Here is a 23,553-nt window from a genome sequence, read left to right as displayed (position 1 = left end):
AGCACCCCCTGCTTGGCAGGTATCCATGGTCCAGGGGTGTCCAGCCAGCCTGGGAAGGTCTGAGAAGGTCTGAGAAGCTGGCCCAGAGCAGGACCTGAGCAGGAGGGGGCAGTCATGGCCACTGCCAGGCCAGAGGCTGCCACCCTTAGCTGGAGACCCTGGGACAGAGGAAGCTTCCATAAATGCTCCAGCTTATCACTGTTCAGTCCCTGCAGCCCTGAATTTACAGCCTCCAACTTGGGAGGCCCTGGCATAATGGGGCAGACAGGCTGAGGGGCAAGGGAGAGAAAGGGGGTCCTGGCCTTGGTACCCTCTTCTACTTTGGCCTGGAGGCAAGAGGGTCAGGGGCCCCCAGGTGCTCACTGGGGAAAATTATAAAACTATGGATGAGCACATGGAACAAAAATCTATTGATTCAGGCGGAGAGAGAGATAAAGTTATGATAGTAGTAATAATAATAACTGTTAACAGTGGTAGCAGGTACGGTTCATCAAAGGACTGATATGTTTCAGGTACTGTGCTAAGCTTATACACGTGCTCTCTCACCTGGTCCTTGCAGGGACCAGATGGGGTAGGTGCTGGCATTGTTCCTCTTTTCAGACAAGGAGACTGCGCATAGAAGTCTAAGATCGCTTGATGAGAGAGAGGCAGAGAAGGACCCGAGGTATGAGCCCTGCCAAGCTGTGTCACTGTCTTCCCTTTTGTCTCGGTTCTCAAAGCCACCCATGGAGTGGGGGTGGTAATCGTCCATGAGATGTGCTTGGAGAGCCCTCAGCATGGGCCTGTCACCTGGCACAAACCTGGGATCATTGTTATATTTGGGGATCCCTCCCCACTGAGCCTCTGTAGGAGCACTGCTGGTCTGGGGTGTCCGGGCCCTGCCAAACACAGGTCAGGCCAGGCATTGCTTCTGCTCTGGAGAGTCACCCAGAGGAGAGGGGCAGGGTCTCAGGGTATTTCTGGCCTCAGGATCCCACTGGTGCCTACCCATCAAGTTCTAGCCAAAGTGACACTAAGGGTGACCATTCCAGTCCTGGCCCCTGCCCTTGGCCCTGGCCACTACCCCACCACCCTGACTCTATAGCTCACTAGGCAGGGCCCTAGTGAGTCCTTAATCTCCTGAGCCTCAGTTTCCATATATGGCAAATGGGCATCATAATTGTCCAGCATCTTCTTGCCTCTTAGAAGAGGAAGCTTTGGAAGGTTGAACATTTCTTTGGAGGACAGGCTACCCTGCTACCTGGTGCTGCAGCCCATACTGACCAGCCAACCCCTTCGCCAACCCACTGGGTCTCAACTGTCACTCCCCATGACCAACCCCAGAGGTTTCAAATTCTCATCTGACTTGGCCTTTCCCACTTGCCTGAACACCTGCTCCTCTTGACTTCCTGGAGCAGCCACTGACTCACCACCCGAGCCTCCTAACCCTTCTTTGCGAGGTCCTGGCCTCCACCTGACCTCCAAAGGTGGAAATGCCCCAGAGCCTCCTTTCTGAACACACTCTCCCTGCTGGTGGGGTCATCTACGTCCCAGAGTCAAAGGCCACCTACACCTGGTGCCCTTCCTCTCCCCTGCTTGGACCTGGAGTCTATATCTGGCCCTCACCTCCACCCCCTGTCCATGTGTATGATGCCCAGGCCTCTGGAACTTTATGTGCCAAGAGCAGATCTCTCCCCAACTTGCCAATTCCATTTTAGTAAAGGACATCAAACTACCTTCCCTGGAGGGTAGCCTAAGCTCTAAGAGTCTTTATGACCCTTAACCCTTGACCTCTTATAGGTCTGCAACACTCTAGCATAAATCATATGTTCTTCCTCTCTGGGAAAAAGGTGACATGAATGAACTTCAAATAGTAAGCAAGTCACCACGTGACGACACAAAGCAAACATGGAATGCTTGCTGGAAATCTCCATCCAAGACTGGTGCCAGCCTACTGTAGTTGTTGCTACAAAGGAGTTCCCTTCCCACAAAACTAGACTCAGGTCAAAGAACTGCATTTCCAGTGGCCCCTCCTTTGGCAATAATTTCTGCTACAAGGAAGGTAAGAAAGGAGGTGATTCCATGAGGATTAGACCTCGTCGTGGAGTAAGGCTGCTCTGGATAAAAGTCATGGATCTTTGGCTGGCTCTACCTGTCTTGACCTCTAATCACATGTCCTGGCTTATTTGAAAAGATTCCAAATCAGGCTTGGCTGAGGGAAGAAATGCAGTCCTTATTTGAGGAAGGTTCTAGAATAGTCAGCTTTACACCCAATCCATCTACAAGCCTGGAATATTTCTAGAAGCTTACCCTTTCCTGAAACTCTCCAAGCCTTCTAGGCCTTCTTTCTGGTCGTCTGGGAAGCCAAGCCAAGCTTGATCCCAGCTCAGTGGCTACTTCTGCTGATTCTTCTGGCTGCAATGCTCCCAGGCCAGATTTTTGCTGGGCTGGTCCCTCTTTTTATCCAGGTCTCAGATGAGCTCTTGCCTGTCCTAGGAGGCCTTCCTCTACTCCCTCAATTTAAAGAAAATGCCACTGGTTTCTACCAAACTACCCCATTTTGCTTTATAGCTCTTGTCACTGGAGTGGTCTTGTGTATCTATTTCATTCTTTCCAGGGACCCATGTCACAAGGCTGCCACAAGCCAGAGCAGAGCCATGCAAAGAGCAGACCCCTGCCATCCTGGAGCTTGGTTCCACTGGGGCTGCCAGCTGGCAAACCAACATGCACATACACACACATAAATAAGCAGGAACTTCTCTGAACACGGCACATGCTCTGGACCTGTCCCCTTGTTTGCCCCGGGAGCCTCTCTGAAAGTTGGCCCCAAGCAGCTGGGAGGGCTCACTATGTCCCGAACATGAGCACCAGTGGCATGCCCAGTTGCTGGTTGTTGAGTGAGTAACTGTGGAGGCAAATGAGACGGGCAGCTAGGCCAGGAGCTCTGTGCTATCTCCTCACACAATGGCCTCAGCTGGCCTGTTTGCCAGATGGGCCCAGGGAGGCCCAGTGGGGAGTTCCATCTGAGATCACCTGCATTGAGCCTGCATGCAGGACGAGCCCCAAGGATTCCAGACTCAACAAATATATACTGTGTGTCAGGCACTTGGCCTACAGGATGGGGAAGAGGAAGTCTCCTCTCATTAGTTGGGAAGATATGATAAGAGAATGCCCCCAGGAGGCACAGAATATAACACCAAGTGATGATAAGGATGCCAGGGAAAAAGAAAGCAGGGTGAGGGAGAACTGGAGGGTGTGTGTGCTTCTCAGCAAGTTACAGTCTGAAGGAGGCTCCATGGAGCAAAGCCTCAAGGGAAGAGAGAGTAGCTGAAGAGCTCTTGGCGGCAGAGTTCCAGGCAGTAGGAAGAGTCAGAGGGAGGTTGGAGGCACCAGCCTGTGGGAGGAGACTCAGCAGGTGAAAGGAGTGGGGGTGGGGAAGCAGTGCAGGTGAGGCGTGGGGAGGAGGGCCCCTGGGCCATTATGAGGAAATGGCTTTCCTTCTTGAGGAGCAGGGAGCCGATGGCCAGTCCAGGGGTCTGACTTGCCTTCTCTAAGGTGGGGGCAGAGCTGGACAGGAAGAGGCAAGGGCTAGAGCGCAGAGACCTAAGAGATGAGGGTCCAGACAAGGAGTGGGATGCAGGCCAGGAGATGGGGTATGGTCTGATCAGGGCCACACAGACTCAGTGGGACCTCGGCTGCTCCATCAGCCTCTCCGAGACACAGTTTCTCTGTCAGCACCATGCTGCAGGAACATCTGTTTGGCTCACTGATGTATCTCTGGCACTTAGAATATTGCCTGGCACGGAGTAGATGCTCCATAAAGATTAGTTGAATAAATCAATCTGTAAACTGGGCTGCTTATAGAGCTCCTGCCCAGGGTGGTTGTAAAGCTTAGATTACTTTGTGGTGCTAGGTACTCCATCAGCACTCAGCAGGCAGGAGCTCATCCGAGTTCATCCTGATGCCTGGCCAGGGCATCTTCCAATCTCTGTCCTGGGCAGGGTAGGCCTCAGGCATAGGAGATACTTACAGAGAGGTGCAGTTGGTACAAATCTTTGGGCAGATGGATTTTCCAGTTTGCTATGACAGGCAGAGCACAGCCACCACCACCACCCTCGCCCCACTATCCTCCACAGCCTCAAAGCTCAAGTCTGGGCTGAGCCTGGGGCTGCCCTCCAGCTGCACAGACCCCAGGTGAGCACATGGTAGAGGCCAAGCAGGCATGAGGTAGTTCCTGGGCCCCAGCACCCGCTGAAGCTACCTGTCTGTCCCTTGCTCCTTCTCTATCTGCCCTGACTGGACATCCAGATACCTGGCTCCCTTCCACCAACTACTAGTGCTCCTGGCCTGGAGGGTCAGCCCCTTCACTCCATCTCCCTGAGACCCAAGGCCTGAAACAGCCCTGACCCAGTTCCTGCCACCCTCAGGGCTGCCAGCTTAGGGACCTTCCTTCTGCAGGGAGGATCCCCATGGAGCAAGAGCCCCAGAGGTCACTGTGGTAGTTCCTCTACCTCTGGAAAGATTTGCCCAATGGACTGGGATAGACTGGACAAGGGGTAGGTGGGTACACAGTGTTCCTGCAATCTTAAGCCTTTTCTAACACCCACGGTACAGCCTGTCATTATTAGCAACACCCCATCTTTGGAGGCGGTCCAGCCTTCCTGCTCCTCTGCAGCCTGTCATTGCCACGGCCCACTGCTGCCACAGCCTCCCCAGGTGGGATCGAGTTTCTCACTGCTGGGTCTGGGAGCCCTTCCTCCCTTACCCACCGGCAGGGAGAGCTGAGCTCTTGTGAATAATTCACTGAGCTTCACAACAGGCCCGGGAGGCTCACGAGAGTGAAAGCCTGGAGCCACGGCCTCCACAGCCAGGCTGCCTGGGCCTCTGGACTGAGCCCTGTGGTCTGGGGAAGCCTGAGCCTCTGCCCTCTCCATGCCCAGCCTTTGGGACCCCAGCCTGGGAGAGCAGGAGTCTCTACCCCCAAGAGAGGAGGCTATGTGGGCATTGGCCTCCGACTCCCAGCAGGCCCCACTCCAATTCCCAGCCACCCCCTCCTGCCTTGGCCCAGCCTGGCAACCACACAAAAGCACCTTCTTATCAGCCAGCTCACACACTGCCACGGGAATGGGCCCAAGTCTTCTGACCACCTCCGTGAGATTCATAGAGGCCTCTGAAGGGCTGACGGTTCATCAGCCTAGGCCATCTGGCCTTAGAGTTGGCACCAGGGCCCAATCACAGCCAGCATCTGGCATGGCCTGGGAGGGGTCAGGGTTCCCAAGGCCCTGACTGAGCTCAAGAGGGTGTTCCATGGCACAGCCAGTCTGCCTCAGGCTGGGATCCCAGCCCTTGGAGGACTCTAGCTCATCCATGGCCCCAGGTTTTTTGATAAGTCGGGGTTCAGGGGCAGCCTGGGTGGGAACCTCAGGCAGGTTCCCACCAGCACTTCCATGGGTGGGCTTGGAGCCCTCTCACAGTTCATACCATTTGGCTAAGTTGGCATCGCCATTAGCCTGGCTTTGGGGGGGCCTATTATGTGTGATGGGGGAGTCTGATGGGCATAGAAAGGTGACCACAGTTCATTCTTCCCCTCTTAGGACCTCAGTGTACTCTGTGTTAAGTGAGGGGGTGGGACAGGAGCATGAGAATCACCACAGTGGAGCAGCAGGCATGTCACAGGTGCCACCCCCTGCCCTCAGCCTGGAGAGTCCAAGTCAGGAATTTGGGATCAAGCTCCAGAGGTGCTGATGGTGCCAGAATGAGAGCCTGCACTCAAGAGCCTCAGGGCCCTCCTACTCTAAATCCCAGACTTAGACATGACCCAAACCCTAGCTTGTCCAGCAGCAGAGAATTCATACCAAAGTGCTGCCAAGTGGCCTCTGGCAGATCTGGCTATGAGGGGAACCTCTGGCCCATGAGGCACACCTGCTAAGCTTCTGCTGACCAAACCAGGAAACTCCCTGCTCAACAAGATGACTACAGGCTGGCCTGGGGGCGGTGGTCTTCGGACTGCCCTACATCACCCCAGTGTGCCTGGGCCCAAGAGCCACCCTGCAAGGTGTACCCACCCTGCCACAAGGCCACGGGGTCAGGCTGGCCTCTTGCTTCCTGGTAGCCAGGATCCTCCCTCGGGCATGGAGCCAATGGTGAGTACTGACCTCCTACCTCATGGCTGCTCTCCTCCTAAGGCTTGGTCCTCTGTCACCACTTAGTGTCCCAGGCACTCACTTAGATGACAAAGGTCACTGGTCAGAGCCCTCATCTGCCAGTCCCCAGGGCCACTCTTGTCCTACTCCCTCAGATGCCCCCCACAGGACTTCCCTGCTCTGCACTGAGCCCCGATCTTCCCCACACTCCCACCTCACCCTGGGGAGCCCCCAGCCCACTGCTCAGCTGCTTTCTCAGACCTGCCACTCAGGCTGAGGATCCTGGGAGGTTTGGGGGCCCACCTCTCCTGCTAATGGGAATGGGCTGAGGGGCCACAAATGACAAGGAGCAATAAATGACAAGATGCTCTCTGGATGGCCTCATTAGGGGGGCGGTGGGGATCTGGGCAGATAGACCTCTCTTTTCACTGCTCCTCCTCCTTCTTGACTAGAGGTCGAGGAAATTTTCCCATATCTCCACTCCTATCCCCCACTTAGAAGAGTCCTATAAACCAGCACAGGCCAGAGCTCAAGAGAGCCACTTACTGCAGGCTGGTAGGCCTCCTGGAGGGGAGCAGGTGATCTTGGCCTGCATGCCCAGCCTTCTGGGTGCAGTCGTGGGCTATGGGAGCATCTGCTTGCAAAGCTCTGGGGCGAGTGGCTGTGAGCAGCCTTCCAGGAAGGGAAAAATTTCAACTTGGGTAGGAGCTGCCTCTGGCCTGGCCCTCTGGGCCTCTGGCCCTTGGGATGGCCCAGAAGCAGTATTTCCCATGGAATGCTGGAGGGGCAGATTTCAGGCATTCCCCAGAGCCCTGGTCCCCACCACCCAGAAGACAAGTGAAGAAGGGTGTCCTTACTCAGGATGGTGCCCCATGAGAAGCCTCAGGGAGGGGAAGTCTCCTTTGGCGGCAGCATAGTGGATAGGCAGGGCGCCTGTGTCTGTGGCCACGGTGGGATCCCCACCACCATGACGCAGTAGCCAGTCCACCACCTCAGGGTGGCCAAAGCGGGCAGCCAGATGCAGGACTGTGGCACCAGAATTGTCTTTGTCCTGTGGGAGAAGAGCCCATTAGTCCTGAGGCCTTGTCCTGCCCACATCTCTGGCTCAGAGCACTTCTTGCACCCACCAGCCACAGGGATGGTTCTGTCCTTGGGCACCTAATTGGCCCTCTTTGAACTTGGTCCATAAGTGGCACACCTGTGCCATCCACGCTAGGCTTCTTGAGGCCTGCAGGTCATGACTGTGAATTGCTTGCAGATAGTAGGCTTTTAGGACATGGTGCTCTTGGCCTCCCTGCGGGAGCAACTGTCACCCAGATGCTCGCAGAACTCCTGAAGGAGTGAGCAAGGGTGCCTGGGGCTGGAAGAGTGGGCTTTTGTGGCTGTACCAGGCTGGCATCAGGATGGTGTGGGGCACCCCCTGCATCTAACCTTTTTTTTTTTTTTTTTTTTTTGGTGCTGAAACCCAGGAACAAACTATGCACCTAACCTTTGATCCCTCCCCTGGTGTCACATGAAAAGAGGTCTCCAGTTTGGTGTACCTCCAATAACCCAACATCAGTGCAGAGAACTGCCCCTGCCCCAGCCCACAAGCAGACTCCCTGCTCCTGGCCCAGGGAACAAGCTGTGTTCTTGTTCTGTGGAGGAGGAAGGTTTTGGGTACTGGTGGCAGGGCCCGGAGAGTTAGCCAATGGTAGGAGGTGTGGGCTAGAGGCGCCCCTGGGAGGGCCTTGGGCAGGACCCCCTCCCAGGCACTCCAGAGGGGGTAGGCCAATGGTCTAGGCCCAGAAGTACTAAATACATCATCCATGACCATCCGGGTGTGTGGGTCTGTTGCAGGAGGGGGTTGGCAAGTGCTGTTTACGTTACCTGGGGAAGGAAGGGAATCAGAGAGAACCCAGAAGTCTGGACTCAAAGGCTGGCGAGTTTGCGTGAGTGGGCACCAGCTGGAGAACAGCACGAGCTCCCAGTGCCAAGCATGTGGGATAATGCAAAGGTGGGCAGGGACACAGGGAAGATGATAGGCAGCAGTGAGAGGTAGGCATATTTTACTAGGATCAGGGAAGGGGAAGTCCCTCTGCTCAGAAGACACCCAGTGGGGACAGGTATGGCCAAGAAAGCTTGAGGAAGGTGAATCAGAGGCTCTGGAAAAACAGGTGAGAGGAAAAGAGGGGACAGAGGCCTGGGGCCACTAGTAAGTCTTCAGTCAGGCTATGGGGTGGCTGTGGGGCTAGGAAGGAGGTAGGGAGAAGGTGAGCCAGAGCAAGCAGCACACGGACAGCTGAGCACAACACAGACTCTTCTGTGTGCTGGAACACCCTGGAAGGAGCTAAAGACTGGTTCAATCTATGCGGCCAAGTCTGGACCTCAGGGGGTTGGCAATAAGGAGAGGACCCAGGCTCTGGCCTGTCCCCAAGGCTCCAACAGCTGTGAAGGCCACAGGAGCCTCACGTGCTGTGGCCCGCCCCCTAAAGCTGCTTATCTCTCTGGGCTGAGCAGCACTGAGGATCGAGGTCATCTTCCCCACACACACACTTCCGCCCCCAGCACCCAAGCTTGCTGGGGCTCAAGGGAGGGAGACTTGATAAGCTGGGCACAAGGCTATTTGTTCCTCCACCTCCTCTGCAGGGGCCAGGGAGGTTTCTGGCCAAGACTGGACATTGGGATCGGGGAGGCATCCACCTCCCAAGAGTGGGCATGGACCGTGTGCCAGGAAGTCCTGATAAGAGAGCCAGCCAGGAGATAAGGGGTCCAGCCATCTCCCAGGATGGGTAGAAGAGATGGACCTTGCCATCCTGAGGGTGAAGTGGGGGGATAGGATCTGGTCATCCTTAGGGCACGACCAACCAGCACAGAATCACCCCTGTCTCCTCTTCAGTTAGCACAGTGGTCTTGCTAAGTGGGAAATCAGTTCTGATTCCTTCCTCCAATGGCTTTTCCTCACAACTAGGATATCATCCAAATTCCTAACCCCAGATTCTGGTGGCTTCTCCCACCCTCCCCCAACTCCACACATGCTTTCTTCCTTGCTGATCCTGCAACAGAACAAGAATGTGTATGCCTCAGGGCTTTGCACGTCTCGTTCCTTCTGCTTAGAACTCTCTGATCAGCACCTGGCCACCTCCTTCTCATCATCCAGGACTCCCCACAGAGGTCACTCACTCCTAGCCACCTCACCCAACTAAACCGCTAAGCCACCCGGGCTGCCCTATTAGTTGTTTGTTAATGCAGGTATTAAAAGTTTATTTAAAGATCAAATGAAAATGTTTTAAATGAGTAAACAGAGTCTCAGCACAGAAATGAAAATTACAGAAAATCAAAAGGAAATTGTAGGACTGCAAAGTATAATAATTGAAATGAAAAATACATTGGGTGGGGGGTTTTTTGTTATTGTTTTTTAAAAATTTTTATTTATTTATTCATGAGAGACACAAAGAGAGAGAGAGAGGCAGAGACACAGGCAGAGGGAGAAGCAGGCTCCATGCAGGCAACTAGCTCCCTGACACCCCCACATGGCCCAGCAAGACCTGATGGTTCCCCGGGTTTGCTGTCCATTGCCCCCCACGGACTGGCAGCTACAGGAGGTCAGAAGCACCTGAATGAATCCCTAGGCTTAGTACTCCTACTGGATGCTCTATTGCCAGCAGGAGTGAGCAGGAGAGCCACACATCAGGGCCTGAGCTGCTCCCACCTCCAGCTCAGGAGGGATCAGGTTTATGTCAGCCTGGGGGCCATTGAGCAAGACCAGGTGGGGGTCTCAGGGCAGGAAGACTCAGGCTGTGCTGAAGAAGCAACTTGCAACTGGCAGGCAGGTGTCTCAAGGTCAGCTAAGGTCCCGGGGAGGCCCCACTTACTATGCCCATCACTCCTGCCCCATGTCCTGGCCTTGGGGACACCTGCATCTACGCCTGGGGTGGACTGTAGGGCTTTGCCCACCCCTCTTGCAGACGTGATCCCAGAAGACCTGGGCTTCTGATTCTGTGGCTGCCCATTCTCCAGGACTTCCCTGGATCAGTGTTCCGTCCTGTCCCCACCCCCACCCCCACCCCCGCCACACACACTCTCCACTCCAGTCCCTGCTTAAATACCAGCCCAGGTAAACCCAACTCCCTCTGGCTCCCCATTACCCGGTGCTCTTCTAGGCAGTGGTCCTGGCTTGCCAGGGCGTCTTCCCTGGGTGCATTAGACTTGGGGAGCCCAACCCCCCCAAACCCGCTGTTAGGAGCTCAAAATCCAGCTCAGTCGGGAGGTGCCCCATCTCACCCCCCACCCCTTTGAGTCACGGGGGCTCTGGGCCAGAGCTACCCCCACCCCCGGGGGAGGAAGCCGCAGGGCGCCCCGTGAGCGGCGCAGACCCACCTGCACTCCGCAGCCGCCCTGCAAGAGCAACCACTGCAGGCAGGCGAGGTGGCCGGTGGCGGCGGCGTCGTGGGCCGGCGTGGCGCCGTTGCGCGCGCGGGCCGCAGCGGGCAGGGCGGCCTCCTCCACCAGGAAGCGCAGACAGTGCAGCTTGCCGGCGCGGGCAGCGTGGTGCACCGGCAGCGCGTCCAGCGGGTCGCGCAGCGAGGGCTTTAGCAGGCCGGCGGCGTGCAGGGACTTCAGCACGTCCAGCTCACCCTGCCGCGCCGCCTGCAGCGCCCGCTCCAGGGCCATGGTGCCGCCCGCGGCGCCGCCGCCCGCTCAGCGCGTTCCCCCAGGCGCCATGCACCTGTCCTCGGGCGGCGGGAGAGCCCGCGGCGCGGCCGTCGGGGCCCTGCGCTCCGGGAGGCGGAGCGGCTGCCTGCCCGGTCCCTGCCCCGCGCCGCCTCGCCCGCTCCGCTCCGCCTCCGCCGCGCTCTGGGGCTGGGGGGGCCCTGGCGCACGCGGGGCTTAAGCCTGGGGCCCGCCCCCCGCCCCCCGCCCCGCCCCGGCCCGGCCCGTCCCGGCCCCGCCCCCGCCCCGCCGCCCCGCGGGCTGGGTGGCCGCGCGCAGCTCCGCTACACAGCGGGAGGTGCGCCCAGGGACTCGGCTCCTGATCGAGCTCACATATAGAGACCCCGGAGGGAGGCCCAACGGTTCGAATCTGAGAGCCTTCCAGGCACTGGCCAGCGGAGCCCTCGAAGGAATTCATCGACTCAGCGCCCACTCCATGCTGTTCCAGGCGCTGGGGACACAAGCCAGCAGACAATTATCGCCCTTCCGGAGAGTGACCAGTGTCACCAGAGCTGGAATACGGGGTTAGGAAGGGAGTCGTAGGGGCCACGGGGGGTGGGCGGGGTGGTCAGGGAAAGGTCCTCTGAGGAGGTGTTGTAGGCTGGGCTGTGGGTGGTAAGCGGGCCAGGCTGCAAGGGCAAAGACCCTGGGGCAGGAACAGGCCAAACAAGTCCCTGAGGGGTTCTGGGTCTGTGCCAAAGTGGGTGCAACAGGAGCTGGGCCCTCAGCCTTCTGGGGCTCCTCCAGGCCCCAAGAACTGTCCTCCGAGCTTCCTGGAAGCAGGAGAAAGAGGAGGAAAGGCAGGAATGCCTGGGGCACTCCAGGGTCCAGAGGCCAGGGGGCTCAGAGATTCCCAGAGCCTCTGTCTAGGGTGGGCGGAATCAACGCGGAGCTTGAGCAACGGGGCTGACAGATAGAAGGGAAAGCAGGGAAAGCAGGAATGCAAAGGGGGAGGGGGCAGTGAGGAGATGCACCATACACCAGAGCAGTCACTGGGAGAGCAGGGCCAGGACCCTTCCCTGAGGGCTCACAAAGGTTCCAGGATGGCGGCAGGCCAGGAGGACCCACGGGAGCCAAACCAGCCTACCTTCAGAGCCGGAAGCCATTCGTGGGAGCTGGAGGGAGGCGTGGCCGCTGGACAGAAGGACCAGCTGCCAGAAGGCAGGGGCAGCGAGGCTGTGAGAGCACATTCAGTACCACTGGTGAAGTTGAAACGGTCTGTCCTTCCTTTCCTATCTCTTCACCTCCCCCACCTCCCCAGGGGAGCCCTGTGAGGTGTTGGCCCTGGGCTGTTTCACCCAGCACCAAGCTAGGCCCAGCTCAGGAAGGCCCTAAGCTGTAGAAATGCTAGAGTATGAACCTGTTTCCAGGGACCCTGGGAGTCTTAGTGCGGGCCTCGGGGGCCGCCACTTGGTGGCGCTGTGCACAATTACCTCCAAGGCTGCGAGGTGTCCTACTAAACGAATAGACTAAACGGAGCTGCTGTGCCTGCATGGACTGGTGGGTTTCTGCCCACTTCCAAAGGGCCAGAACCGCATGCTCCCTCCATGGGACTTAGGACGACTGGGCCTAGGGACTCCTACCCAGTGATTTGTGGACAGGGGTAGGGAGGAATCTTATCCCTGCAGCCTCCATGCTTCAGCTGGCTCTTGATGCCCACTAAAGCTGTCCTTCTAGCACACCCAGTGACAGGTACACTGTAGGGCCTGTAAGTGGTAGGGGTGCTGTGGGAAAGAGCTAAAACCGCTTGTCGTTGGTGCCCTTCAGCTGTGCCTCCTCCGTGACTAAAAATTCTTGCAATTCATGGTCTTTATTCCCAACATGGCTCCCCTGGTTCTGGGCACCCTCATGTATCAAATGGTTTTGTCACTTGAGGGCCAGATGGGGTGATGAGCTGCTGCTATGGCTGCAAGGCAGAGGAGATGCCCAAGCCTATCCCACTGTGGATACAGACATCTCCATAGAGGTCACCTGTGAGCAGCATGGAGAAAGTCCACCACGTCAGAACCTCTGCTCAGAAGCTGGGGAGGCAGAGAGGGCCAAGCCAGTCATAGGAGGGTCCCTCCCCGGGTGCCTTAGGATTGTCTCTGGTCTCCAGCACCAGGCCCCAGAGAGGCCTCAGTGCTTGGTCACAGGTGAGGCAATGAACTACAGCTGGAAGTTCTCATCCCAAAAGATGCTGTTAAAAGCAGGGCCACCCTGGGAGCCACTGACATGACTTGCAGTTCTCACTGCTGTGATTCTAGGGGAGTTTGTGAGGAGAAACAGCCCAGAACTTCCTTGGTGGAGACGATGAAGCTGATCAAATGCTTGGATTTGCTGTGGGTCCAGGATGGGTTCGGAGGCTGCCTTCTTGACAGCAGGATCTGCTTTGGGTGGATGACAAGATGGAGGTATATTTACCTGTGATGAAGCTGTCCATTCCTTATTAATTTCAGATGAGTCTTCACTTAATTTCCTTACTTCAGGGACGCCTGAGTGGCTCAGTGGTTGAGTGTCTGCCTTTGGCTCAGGTCATGAACTTGGGGTCCTGGAATCGAGTCCTACATCGGATTCTCACAGGGAGCCTGCTTCTTCCTCTGCCTGTGTCTCTGCCTCTATGTGTCTCTCATAAATAAATAAATAAAATATTTGAAAAATTTCCTTACTTCATTACTTGAATTGCATTTGTAGCATGTCCACCCTGTCTGCTCCTCAGTTTCTGTGGTCCATGCTTCGTTTAGCACAGAATACAAATGGCCACAGGGAAAGACAATAATTTCACCTTCACTTGCATATTTAATCTCCACAGGGACACTATGAGAGAGGTACAACACTATCCCCATTTTGCAGCTGGGGAAACTGAGGCACCAGGAGATTTGTTTCTTTCTTTTTTTAAAAAAAGATTTTATTTATTTATTCATGAGAGACACAGAGAGGCAGAGACATAGGCAGAGGGAGAAGCAGGCTCCCCACTGGGTGTCTGATGTGGGATTCGATCCCAGGACCCTAAGATCATGACCTGAGCCAAAGGCAGATGCTCAACTACTGAGCCACCGAGGCATCCCTGTTTCTATTTTTAATGTATCTTGCCTAAAGTGACACAAATGCTTAAAGCACCTCCACTGTCTCCTCCAGATGTCAGTTTCCTCCCCACCAGGAGGCCTCCTCCTCTCATCCCCCTGCTGGGCTCAGGCCATTCACCTGCCCCATTCAGATCTCTCCCTCCCAAGGGCAGGGACCAGGGTGGAGTGTGTCCCCACTGTACCCTTCCCTAAAGCCTGCACCCCCATGCTCTGCTCACTTGGTGGTCTTACCTGTTTCCCTGGTTATAAACAAACTGCTTCCTCTAGGTAACCAACAAAACCTACAGAATCTGGGGCACCCGGATGGCTCAGATCGTGATCCCGGGGTCCTGGGATCAAGTCCAGCATCAGGCTCCCCAAAGGGAGCCTGCTTCTCCCTCTGCCTGTGTCTCTGTCTCTCTCTCTCTGTGTCTCTCATGAATAAATAAAATCTTTATTTTTTTAGAAATTTATTTATTTATTCATGAGAGACACAGAGAGAGGCAGAGACACAGGTAAAAGGAGAAGCAGGCTCCCTGCAGAGAGCCCGATATGGGACTCCATCCCAGATCCTGGATTCAAGCCCTGAGCCAAAGGCAGATGCTCAACCACTGAGCCACCCAGGCGTTCCTAAATAAAATCTTAAAAAAAAAAAACAAAAAAAAACCTACAGAATCCTTTGATTGAAGGGAAAGGTGGAGCCACCTGGTCAAAGTCCTTCACAGCAATGGGAAAAATGGAGAATAAATTTAAAATTTGGAGTCAACAGTGGTCCACAGGCATGGAGAGGATGTTCTAGGAGGAATCTTCCTCCCCAGATCATTCTCCCAGGAGCTAGCATGAGGGCTTCTCAGCAAAGATGCAGATATTGGTATAGGATGGTCTTGTGGGCACAGAGCTGAGTCAACTGGTGTGTGTGGTGAGGGGGGACATGTGAGGCATCAGTGATCCACCAAGGAATCTGTAAAGTCCTTTTTGTTTTTTTAAAAAACATTTTATTTATTTATTTATGAAAGACACACAGAGAAACAGAGACATAGGCAGAGGGAGAAGCAGGCTCCCTGAGGGGAGCCCAACGCAGGGCTCAATCCCAGGATCCAGGGATCATGATCTGAGCTGAGGGCAGATGCTCAACCACTGAGTCACCCAGGTGCCCTGTAAAGTCCTTTTCCGAGCCTTTAAAGAACAATTCATGACCTTGGGGGAGGCTGGCCCATAGGTACTCTGGGCTCAATGATGCCAGGGGGGACAGGGGCTCAGGCATTCCCAGGCCTTACTGGGTCAGATGTGTTGAATGTTTCGTTCTCATAATTAGGACTGTTATGGGAGTTAATGGAGGTGAGGGTAACAGGTGCTTGGCACACAGTATGTGCTCCATAAACGGTGGCCAGTTGGTCCTTTGAGTGACACAGACGGGGATGGGTGGCCTGAGCTCCCGTCACCCCGACTGCTCCGGGCCCCTTCCTGATGGCCATACTGGTTTTATGAGGCCCTGCTGCGGGGCATGGGGTAAGGGGACTTGGAGCGGGTGGCCGGGTGTGGCTCGGAGTACGAGTGAGTCGGGGGACCCACCCAGCACCCTGGACAGCGCCTGCCCGTGAGGCCCCGCCCACCGCCCGCCCACTGCTCGGCCTGCAGTCAGCAGCGCCGACGCCCGGCAATCCGTTGCCCTGCCAGCCGGTTGGGGGAGGGCAGCCCGGAGCAGATGGGCGGGGGACGCCCAGCCAGTTTGATACAGCAACGGCCACGCGGCGCGGAGGCGGGCCCCGCGCACCGCTGGGGCCGAGGCTGGCAGCGCGGAGCCGGCACCCAGGACCGCCCAGCCCCGCTCGTCACGTGAACTCCAACTGTCCACAGCTGGATCCAGTTGAAATGAAAACGAGCCCAGGGCTCCAGGACTGCCTCATCTTCCCTGGGTCTCAGTTTAGCCATCTAAAACCGAGCACGGGAGAACCCGATAATTCCTAACTTGGTGAGCCGCTAGAAGGTTCTATGGAGGGCCCGGGTGGCTCAGCGGTTTAGCGCCGCCTTCAGGCCAGGGCGTGATCCTGGAGACCCGGGATCGAGTCCCACGTCGGGCTCCCTGCAAGGGGCCTGCTTCTCCCTCTGCCTGTGTCTCTGTCTCTCTCTCTCTCTGTCTCTTGTGGGTAAATAAATAAAATCTTAATATATATACATATATATATATAGAAGGATATATCTGGTTCTATGGAGTTGCTGGAACCAGGACAGGCAGTTCAGCGACCAGCCAGTTCCCAGCGGCTAGGTGACACTTTACTCGGGCCTCGGCGTCCTCTTCCAGCTCAGCCTTTCAGTCGCGGAGCAACCCGTGGAGGCAGTCCTTCCCCGTGGTTAGAAACCTACGTGGGGGCTCCCTGAGGCTCGGGGGCTTCCCCGGCCTAGGGCGGGGCTCAGGGGAGGCGCTGAGCTCGAAGGGCGGCGCTGGTCGAGGGGGAACTGCAGACTGTGCTCACCGCAGCCAAGGCTTGGATGGCGCCCACACACCCCTGCAGGTGCTGGGCTGCGCCCCCGGCCCGCGATCCCGCCGCAGATGGGATGCGAAGGCCAAGAGCAGCCCCCCGGGGGCCCGGCCGTCCCCCTCCCGCCCCTACCCAGCGAAGGAACAAAGGCTGGAGGTGGGACCCGCAGGCGGCCAGACTCCGTGGGGAGGGACGGGGCGGGGCCGGCAGGGCGACACCGCCTCCTTAAAGCCCGGCCGCGGGCGTGGTGCGCACCCCTCGGGCGCTGGCTCCCACAGCGCGCCGCCCATCCCCTCGGGCCGGGGGTTGCGCTTCGCGTCCGCGTGGGCACAGGTCTCTCCAGAGCAGGGCCCGCAGGGTGCCGCTTCCCCGCCGAGCATGGGGGTGCCTCGGAGAGCGGGGGACCCGGCGGAGCTGCGCAAGGTAGGAGCTGGGGACAGAGGGCTGAGCGGCCGGGGCGGGACCGGACTGTGACCGCGTAACCTCGGCCTCCGCGCCTGTCCGCAGAGCCTGAAGCCACTGCTGGAGAAGCGCCGGCGCGCGCGCATCAACGCGAGCCTGAGGCAGCTCAAGGGGCTCATCCTGCCGCTGCTGGGCAGGGAGGTGGGTGCCGGGGCGCTCGGGGGCCTGGGTGGGACCTCCGGGGCGCAGATCGAGCAGGCCGGGTGGGCTGAGGGGCCCTTGCGCTAGGAGCCGGCGAGGGGGCTCTGCGCGGCGCCCGAGGCCGAGGCCGCGTGGGGCTGGCACGAGGAGCCGCTCCACCCCGGCCTCCGGAGCCCGACACCCAGGCAGGAGAGCGGTGCTCACGGCAGTCTGCTGGAGATCTGTCTCGTTTGTCCCCGCCTCTGCCCGTCTCCCTCGTGGCCGGGCGCAGAGCTCCCATTACTCGAAGCTGGAGAAGGCGGACATCCTGGAAATGACCGTGCGCTTCCTGCGGGAGCTGCCTGCGTCCTACCGCGCGGCCCGCACGCCGGGTGAGCGACCCGCCCCGCCCCCCACCCCGACGCCTCGCGCCGCCCTGCACTCACCCCTCTCTCGGTCCGCAGCGCCCTCCGACGGCTACGGAGAGGGCTACCGCGCCTGCCTGGCACGCCTGGCCCGCGTGCTGCCCGCCTGCCGCGTCCTGGAGCCCGCGGTGAGCGCCCGCCTGCTGGAGCACCTGCGAGGGAGGGCGAGCGGCCCCGCCCCAGACGCTGGGCGCGCTGGGGACCCCTGCGGCCCGCCCATGCCCTCCCCGCCGCCCCCACCTGCCCCCGCGCCGCCGGCGCCTCCCCGCGGCCCCGGCTTCTGGAGGCCCTGGTAGCCCCCAGCCGGTCCCCCCACCCTGCAGACTGCAAGACACCCGGAGCGCTGGGCCGACCAAGGAAACTCGTGGTGTCAGCTGCTGTCTCTACCCCGAGGGACCAGCTCAGCACCCACAACCAGGCTGGAACCTGGATGTTTGTGATCTGTGTGGCAGGCTGAAGGCTACGAGGGCTCAGCTCCAGGGAATGAGAGTGGCCCAGCCTCACCTCAATGTGGGTGTGTCCGGGATGGAGAAGGGTGCAGGTGGCTGCAAGGGGAGGAAGAAGCTCCCCTCCTCAGCTGCTGGAAGTGGCTCTAGAGCTGGGCCAGCTGTGTTTGGGCAGCTGGCACACCTGCCCCAGCACCGGCACCAACCCAAAGGCTGGCCCAGGAGCTCACCTGAGCCAGGTGCAGCCATCTGTGCTGACTGGTCACTGCTTCCCAGGCCTTCTAGTGCCTGCCCCCTTACTGGTTCAGCTTGGGAACCTCTGGACCGACAACAGCAATGACCCGAGGGGCTCTGCGGGCTGGGCAGCCATCACCTCCATTCCTGGGCTCTCCTATCCAGTGCTTTCATTTATAGGGACAGGGTGCAGCCAGGGCTCTCTGTTGCTGGGGTTGGAGGCATTGTGAGATCACCTCGGGGAGGACTTTATTTCCCCGAGCATTAAGTGACCACCTGCATACCACACACCAGTCTAGGGGGGCTTGGGGTGATGAAGGGGTGGGATCAGAAGGAGGGTACCCTGTGGCCTCAAGAAACTTGATGCTTTGGAGGGGTTGCACCCAACAGAGTCAGTGCCAATGTGAGGTGAGCAGGGCCTATGTCCCGGAGCAGCAGAAATTCAATTTGCTTGCAGATAACAGCAAGTACAGGAATAGGAAACACCTTTCCTCATTTTCTCTTGCAGACTGCTCCCTGCTCCTTGTCAGGACAGATTCCTGGAAGCCACTTGTTCTTCAGACTGCTTTTCCCTGTGCCTAGAAGCAAGGGGAGTCTGAAGATACTCAGGGAGGGGCCTGTGGACCCCAGTCATAGGTGCCCAGGAGAAGGCAGGAGCACCTGAGGCCTGCTGGTCATGTTTCTGTTTCACAGGGATTCACTGAGCATTTTGAGGGAGGTTGGGACTCCCAACCATCCCCAGTCCAACATCCTGAGCAAGGAACCAGGAGCAAGGGACAGCGGAGCTGACAGGGTGGGGGTGTTCACTAGGGTACAACTATGTCACAAAAACCCATGGTGTCCTCGGCATTGATGTGGATGGTGAGATGTGGGCAGCTGTGGGCACTGTCAAAGGAATCAATGTTAAGACAGGAGGTGAGCCTCCCAGTGCTCTCTTGGGCCCAGCTGGTTGGATTGGAAGGTCCTGGAGGGCAGGGTTAGGGCTGAGTGTACCTCTGTATCCCCAGGGAACTCAGCATGTGGTGGCTGCTCAATAAATATCATGAGCTAATGAGCAGGTGATGTGACTGGATCACAGCTGTACAGAATCCCTTGGCCTCAACTCCTACCCCTAATCCCTAATGTCACTTAGAATATCTGCTCTACCAAAGCCTGTGTACCCCGAGGACAAATGTGGGGGAGAGTGTGGAGAGCAGAGAGAGCATGCTTGCTTGCTTTCCTGATCCTAAGAATGAAAGCCTGCTCTCCTGATCTGCCAGGAGCATGTGGAGCAGGGGCAGGTAACCCAACCCAAGCTCACACCCACCACATAATGTCAAGTTCCCTCGTTGGGTCAAGGACTCTGTGTTGGGCACCCACTGAGCAGGCTTCTTTTCCCTGATAAAAGCTTTCCATACAGGTTTGACCTCTATAAGAACTGATCAACCCGAGGCCTCTTTCCTCCTTTGGGTCATTTTTGCCACTTCTTGCTTCTGAGTCCCATCTGGGTCCTCAACCCTGTGACTCTCAATGACTTGACTCCAAGCTATAATACAAATGGTCAGGGAGGATCAGAGCTTAGGCCAGTGACTCACAGGATCAGGCATTCCAGGAAACATGAACCAGGTGCCTCCCTCCACCTGGAGCCCTGACAGAGAGCTGAGGCATGCCCAGCTGGGTGAGGTTCCAGGCCTGTGGTGAGAGGCTGGTTTCCCAGCAGGGATGGGCAAGAGCTGCCCAGAAGGTCTGAGCTGGGCCTCCTCTACGGAACACCTGCAGGCACCTCCTCAGGTGTTCCTAAAGGGAGTGCAGGGCAGTGTGGGCTTTTTCTATGGGAGAGGGAGGCTGCTTTACTCAGGGGCATTTTGTGATCTTCAACTTGGCCCACATCATGCCTTGCTGGCCAGCTTTTATGATGCCCTCTCTGCTATGATCCCATGCTTGAATCTAACTATGGTTATCACGCTTGGTTGGAGAAAAGGCTCCTGTGTCTCATAAACCAATGGGTGAAATGATCCAATGACCAGAGCACTGAGCTGTCTGGGAAACTCTACATGGTCTCCCCACCCCCGGCGTCAGTTTGTTTAGAGAGGTCAAATCTCCTTTCCATGAGTGAGGATAAAGAGCTGGTTGCCAAGGACGACTCCTTTAATAAACATTTACAAATTGCTATGCTCTGCCTCTGAAGCCCACACTGCCAATGAGTCTCTCCCTGGTTTCTCCGTAATAGGATGGGAAGGAACATAGCCTGTGGGGAATGTCTGGAAAAATCTGCAGCTCTGCAGAACCCTCCCCATCATGCCTTGGGATGACCATTCTGGAGACAGTGGTGGGACAGAGGGGGGCTTCCCCAACATGTGCAGCTACCTGCTACCTGAAACATCAACATGCGGTTGTATTTACTTTTATTTTTTTATTTTTTTAAAGATTTTACTTACTTATTCATGATAGACATAGAGAGAGAGAGGCAGAGACACAGGCAGAGGGAGAAGCAGGCTCCATGCCGGGAGCCCGACGCGGGACTGGATCCCGGGACTCCAGGATCGCGCTCCTGGCCAAAGGCAGGCGCCAAACCGCTGAGCCACCCAGGGATCCCCTGTATTTACTTTTTTTTTAATTTTTTTTTTTTTTATGATAGTCACAGAGAGAGAGAGAGAGGCAGAGACAGAGACACAGGAGGAGGGAGAAGCAGGCTCCATGCCTGTGTCTCTGCCTCTCTCTCTCTCTCTGTGACTATCATAAAAAAAAAAAAAAAATTAAAAAACATGCCAAGTTGCAATAGATGTCCCAGAAAAGAATCAACCCAGCCAATGGTGTTTTTCCCCTTGGTTTTACTTCTCGCCTGGCCACTTACCAGCATGGCTGTGTCTCTGGGGTATTGAGTACCTGCATGTGTGAGCACGCGCATGTGTGTCCCTGCCATAGCCAGTGACCGCCCTGCAGGGAGCTGCCTGGGCATGTGATGTGGAAGAGAAGCTACCACCCACTGAGGGTTCCCAATGAGCAACTAGTTTCACTCTGGGTTTTGAGAGGCCCTAGCAAAGCCCCAGGCACTTCAAGCAGGTATAATGAAACTTTGAATGGTTTCAGGAGCGTGAGAAAGGCAATAGTGGGTACGCCCAAGTGTACACGCGGTGTCTTGTCATCTGAGATCCATTGCTGAGCAGCAGGGAGCAGGGGCCCGGTGGCTGGCCACAGGAGTCTACTTTGTGAGGCAGGGATCCCTGGCTGGCCGGTAAAGGAAAGAGTTTCCAAGCTGAATATGTGCCACTGCCAGTTCTATTGTGGAGGCGGGGTCCAGAGCCACCTGCCATAGTGCTTGGTAGATTACAAACCTGAGGGGGAATGGGACCAAGTTCTTTTTTTAAAGATCTTATTTATTTGAGAGAGAGAGTGAGAGAGAGAGAGAGAGAGAGAGAGAGAGAGACCAAGGGGGGCGGAAGAGGGACAAACAGACTCTGCGCTGAGCAAGGAAACTGATACGGGGCTCTATCTCAGGACCCTGAGATCATGACCTTAGCCGAAATCAAGAGTCAGATGCTCAACAAATTGAGCCACCCAGGTGCACCTGGGGCCAAGTTCTAAAAGAACAAAGAACCATTCTAGACCTCAGAAATCAGGGGCAGATCCACGTTTTGTAGGGCTACATTTCAATATAAAATTATGAATACAAACTATTTATGAAAATAAATATTCAAAAAAAAAGAAAGAAAGAAAATAAATATTCAGGGACGCCTGGGTGGCTCAGCAGTTGGGCAGTTCTTTCGGCCCAGGGCGTGATCATGGGATCTGGGATCGAGTCCTGAATTGGGCTCCTGCAAAGAGCCTGCTTCTCCCTCTGCCTATGTCTTCTCTCTCTCTCTCTCTCTCTCTCTCTCTCTGTCTCTGTCTCATGAATAAATAACTCTTTAAAAAGAACGAAAATAAATATTCAGAGTGAGACATTAAGTCACATCAAACTAGCTGTGCTTGCAGATTGATGACCATGCTTTTGATTTTTCTTTAAGCAATTAATCGGACACACGTCTTGGTGACAACCCTGGCCTTTCCTCTGTTCCAGAACATTCTACCATGTTATGCCCCTGCTAGGAAGCAGATCTAAGCTTAAGCTTCATCAGCCTCCTGGTAAATCCAAAATGGAGTCTCAATGCTCAAATTTAAGAGTCCAGAATGCTCAAATGACAGTAACAAGGTAAACACTTTCCATTTGCCACACCCATTCATTACAGGCTTTTATATTACAAGATATGTATTTACACAAATATTTACAGCATTCGTGACACTTTTTTCCTTTTTTTTAAAAGATTTTATTTATTCATTCATGAAAGACACACACACAGAGAGAGAGAGGCAGAAACATAGGCAGAGGGAGAAGCAGGCTCCATGCAGGGAACCGGATAACGTGGGACTCATCCAGGGACTCGATCCAGGGACTCCAGAATCAGGCTCTGGACTAAAGGTGGCGCTAAACCGCTGAGCCACCAGGCTGGCCACACTTTTTTCCTTTACCTCTTTCTGGGAAGCTTGTGAAAAGTAGATTTCCAGATCCCACCTCTAGGGATTCTGATTCCTTGTGTCTAAGTCAATAACCTCATGCCATACACCTGAGGCCAGGTTAGTCTGCTCTAGCAAAGACACCACCTCTGAAGACGGTGGGAGCCAAGGGCTGGGAGTAGGGCAGAGGAAGTTAGTGTTTAGTGGAGACAGAGTTCCACTTTTGCAAGATAAAGTGTCCTGGGGATGGATGGTGGTGGTGGTTGGGTAACAGTGTGAATGTACTTACTGAATGTACTTGTTTACAAATGGTTAAGATGGTAAATATTATATGTATTTTACCACCAAAAGAAGGAGGAGGGGGAGGGAGAGAGGAAGAGGGAAAATGAAAAGAGACCATATCTGCAACTGGGGCTACTTACTACTTGATTGAGTTTGCAATAGGTTGTTCTGGAGGATCCATCTGGTTTTCATAGGAAGTAGACTGATCAATTAAATTAAGCTATAATAAATAGGGCACCTAGTTAGCTCAGTCAGTAGAGCATGTGACTTGATCTTGGGGTTGTGAATTTGAGCCCCACATTGGGCATAGAGGTAACTTAAGCTAGGTTGCATCCTCCAGGTCTTTTAAGTGTATCATACATTTTCCCACTTTGGGGATCTAGACTGTTTTTATTTACTATCCTGATTGGAGCAGAGTTTTACACTTTCTCCCTTTCCTTGACCATTTAAAAAAATTGAAGTATAATTGACATACAGTATTATATTAGTTTCAGGTGCACAGTACACTGATTCAGCAATTCTATACAACCATCAGTGCTCATCATGATAAGTGTCTTAAGCCCCTTAATCTATTTCATCCATGTCTCACCCACCTCCTCTCTGACAACCACCAGTTTGTTCTCTGTATTTAAGAGTCTGATTTTTTTGTCTCTTTTTTCTTTGTTTATTCATTTGTTTTGTTTCTTAGATTCCACATATGAATGAAATCATACAGGATTTGTCTTTCTGAATGACTGCTTTTGCATTTAGCATTATACCTCTAGGTCCATCCA

At 55.6% G+C, this 23,553-nt stretch overlaps 2 protein-coding genes across 7 annotated transcripts in view; one reads left to right on the top strand and one right to left on the bottom strand.

Annotated features, from left to right (window-relative positions):
* Nucleotides 1–10,890, bottom strand: part of ESPN (espin) — a 30,244-nt gene extending 19,354 nt beyond the window's left edge. For all 6 annotated transcript variants that reach the window (XM_072731137.1, XM_072731138.1, XM_072731139.1 and 3 more), the window contains exons 1-2: nucleotides 10,482–10,890; nucleotides 6,980–7,173 (exon numbers count right to left, since the gene is read on the bottom strand). In XM_072731137.1, coding sequence (XP_072587238.1) covers nucleotides 6,980–7,173; nucleotides 10,482–10,775 — 488 coding nt within the window. In that variant the 5' untranslated portion in view covers nucleotides 10,776–10,890. The remainder of the gene's footprint in view (nucleotides 1–6,979; nucleotides 7,174–10,481) is intronic.
* Nucleotides 10,891–16,601: 5,711 nt separating this feature from the next.
* On the top strand, nucleotides 16,602–19,079 carry HES2 (hes family bHLH transcription factor 2). The gene is made up of 4 exons (XM_072731133.1): nucleotides 16,602–16,761; nucleotides 16,846–16,941; nucleotides 17,213–17,312; nucleotides 17,385–19,079. Exons 1-4 carry the CDS (start codon nucleotides 16,717–16,719, stop codon nucleotides 17,639–17,641), a joined length of 498 nt encoding a protein of 165 aa, XP_072587234.1. The 5' UTR covers nucleotides 16,602–16,716; the 3' UTR covers nucleotides 17,642–19,079.
* Nucleotides 19,080–23,553: the final 4,474 nt, after the last annotated feature.

The sequence above is a fragment of the Vulpes vulpes genome, chromosome 12 (assembly GCF_048418805.1).
Source record: "Vulpes vulpes isolate BD-2025 chromosome 12, VulVul3, whole genome shotgun sequence".
In the NCBI taxonomy this organism is placed as follows: domain Eukaryota; kingdom Metazoa; phylum Chordata; class Mammalia; order Carnivora; family Canidae; genus Vulpes; species Vulpes vulpes.
Note: the sequence above shows the minus strand (reverse complement) of the source record. Positions and strands in the feature narration are given on the sequence as shown.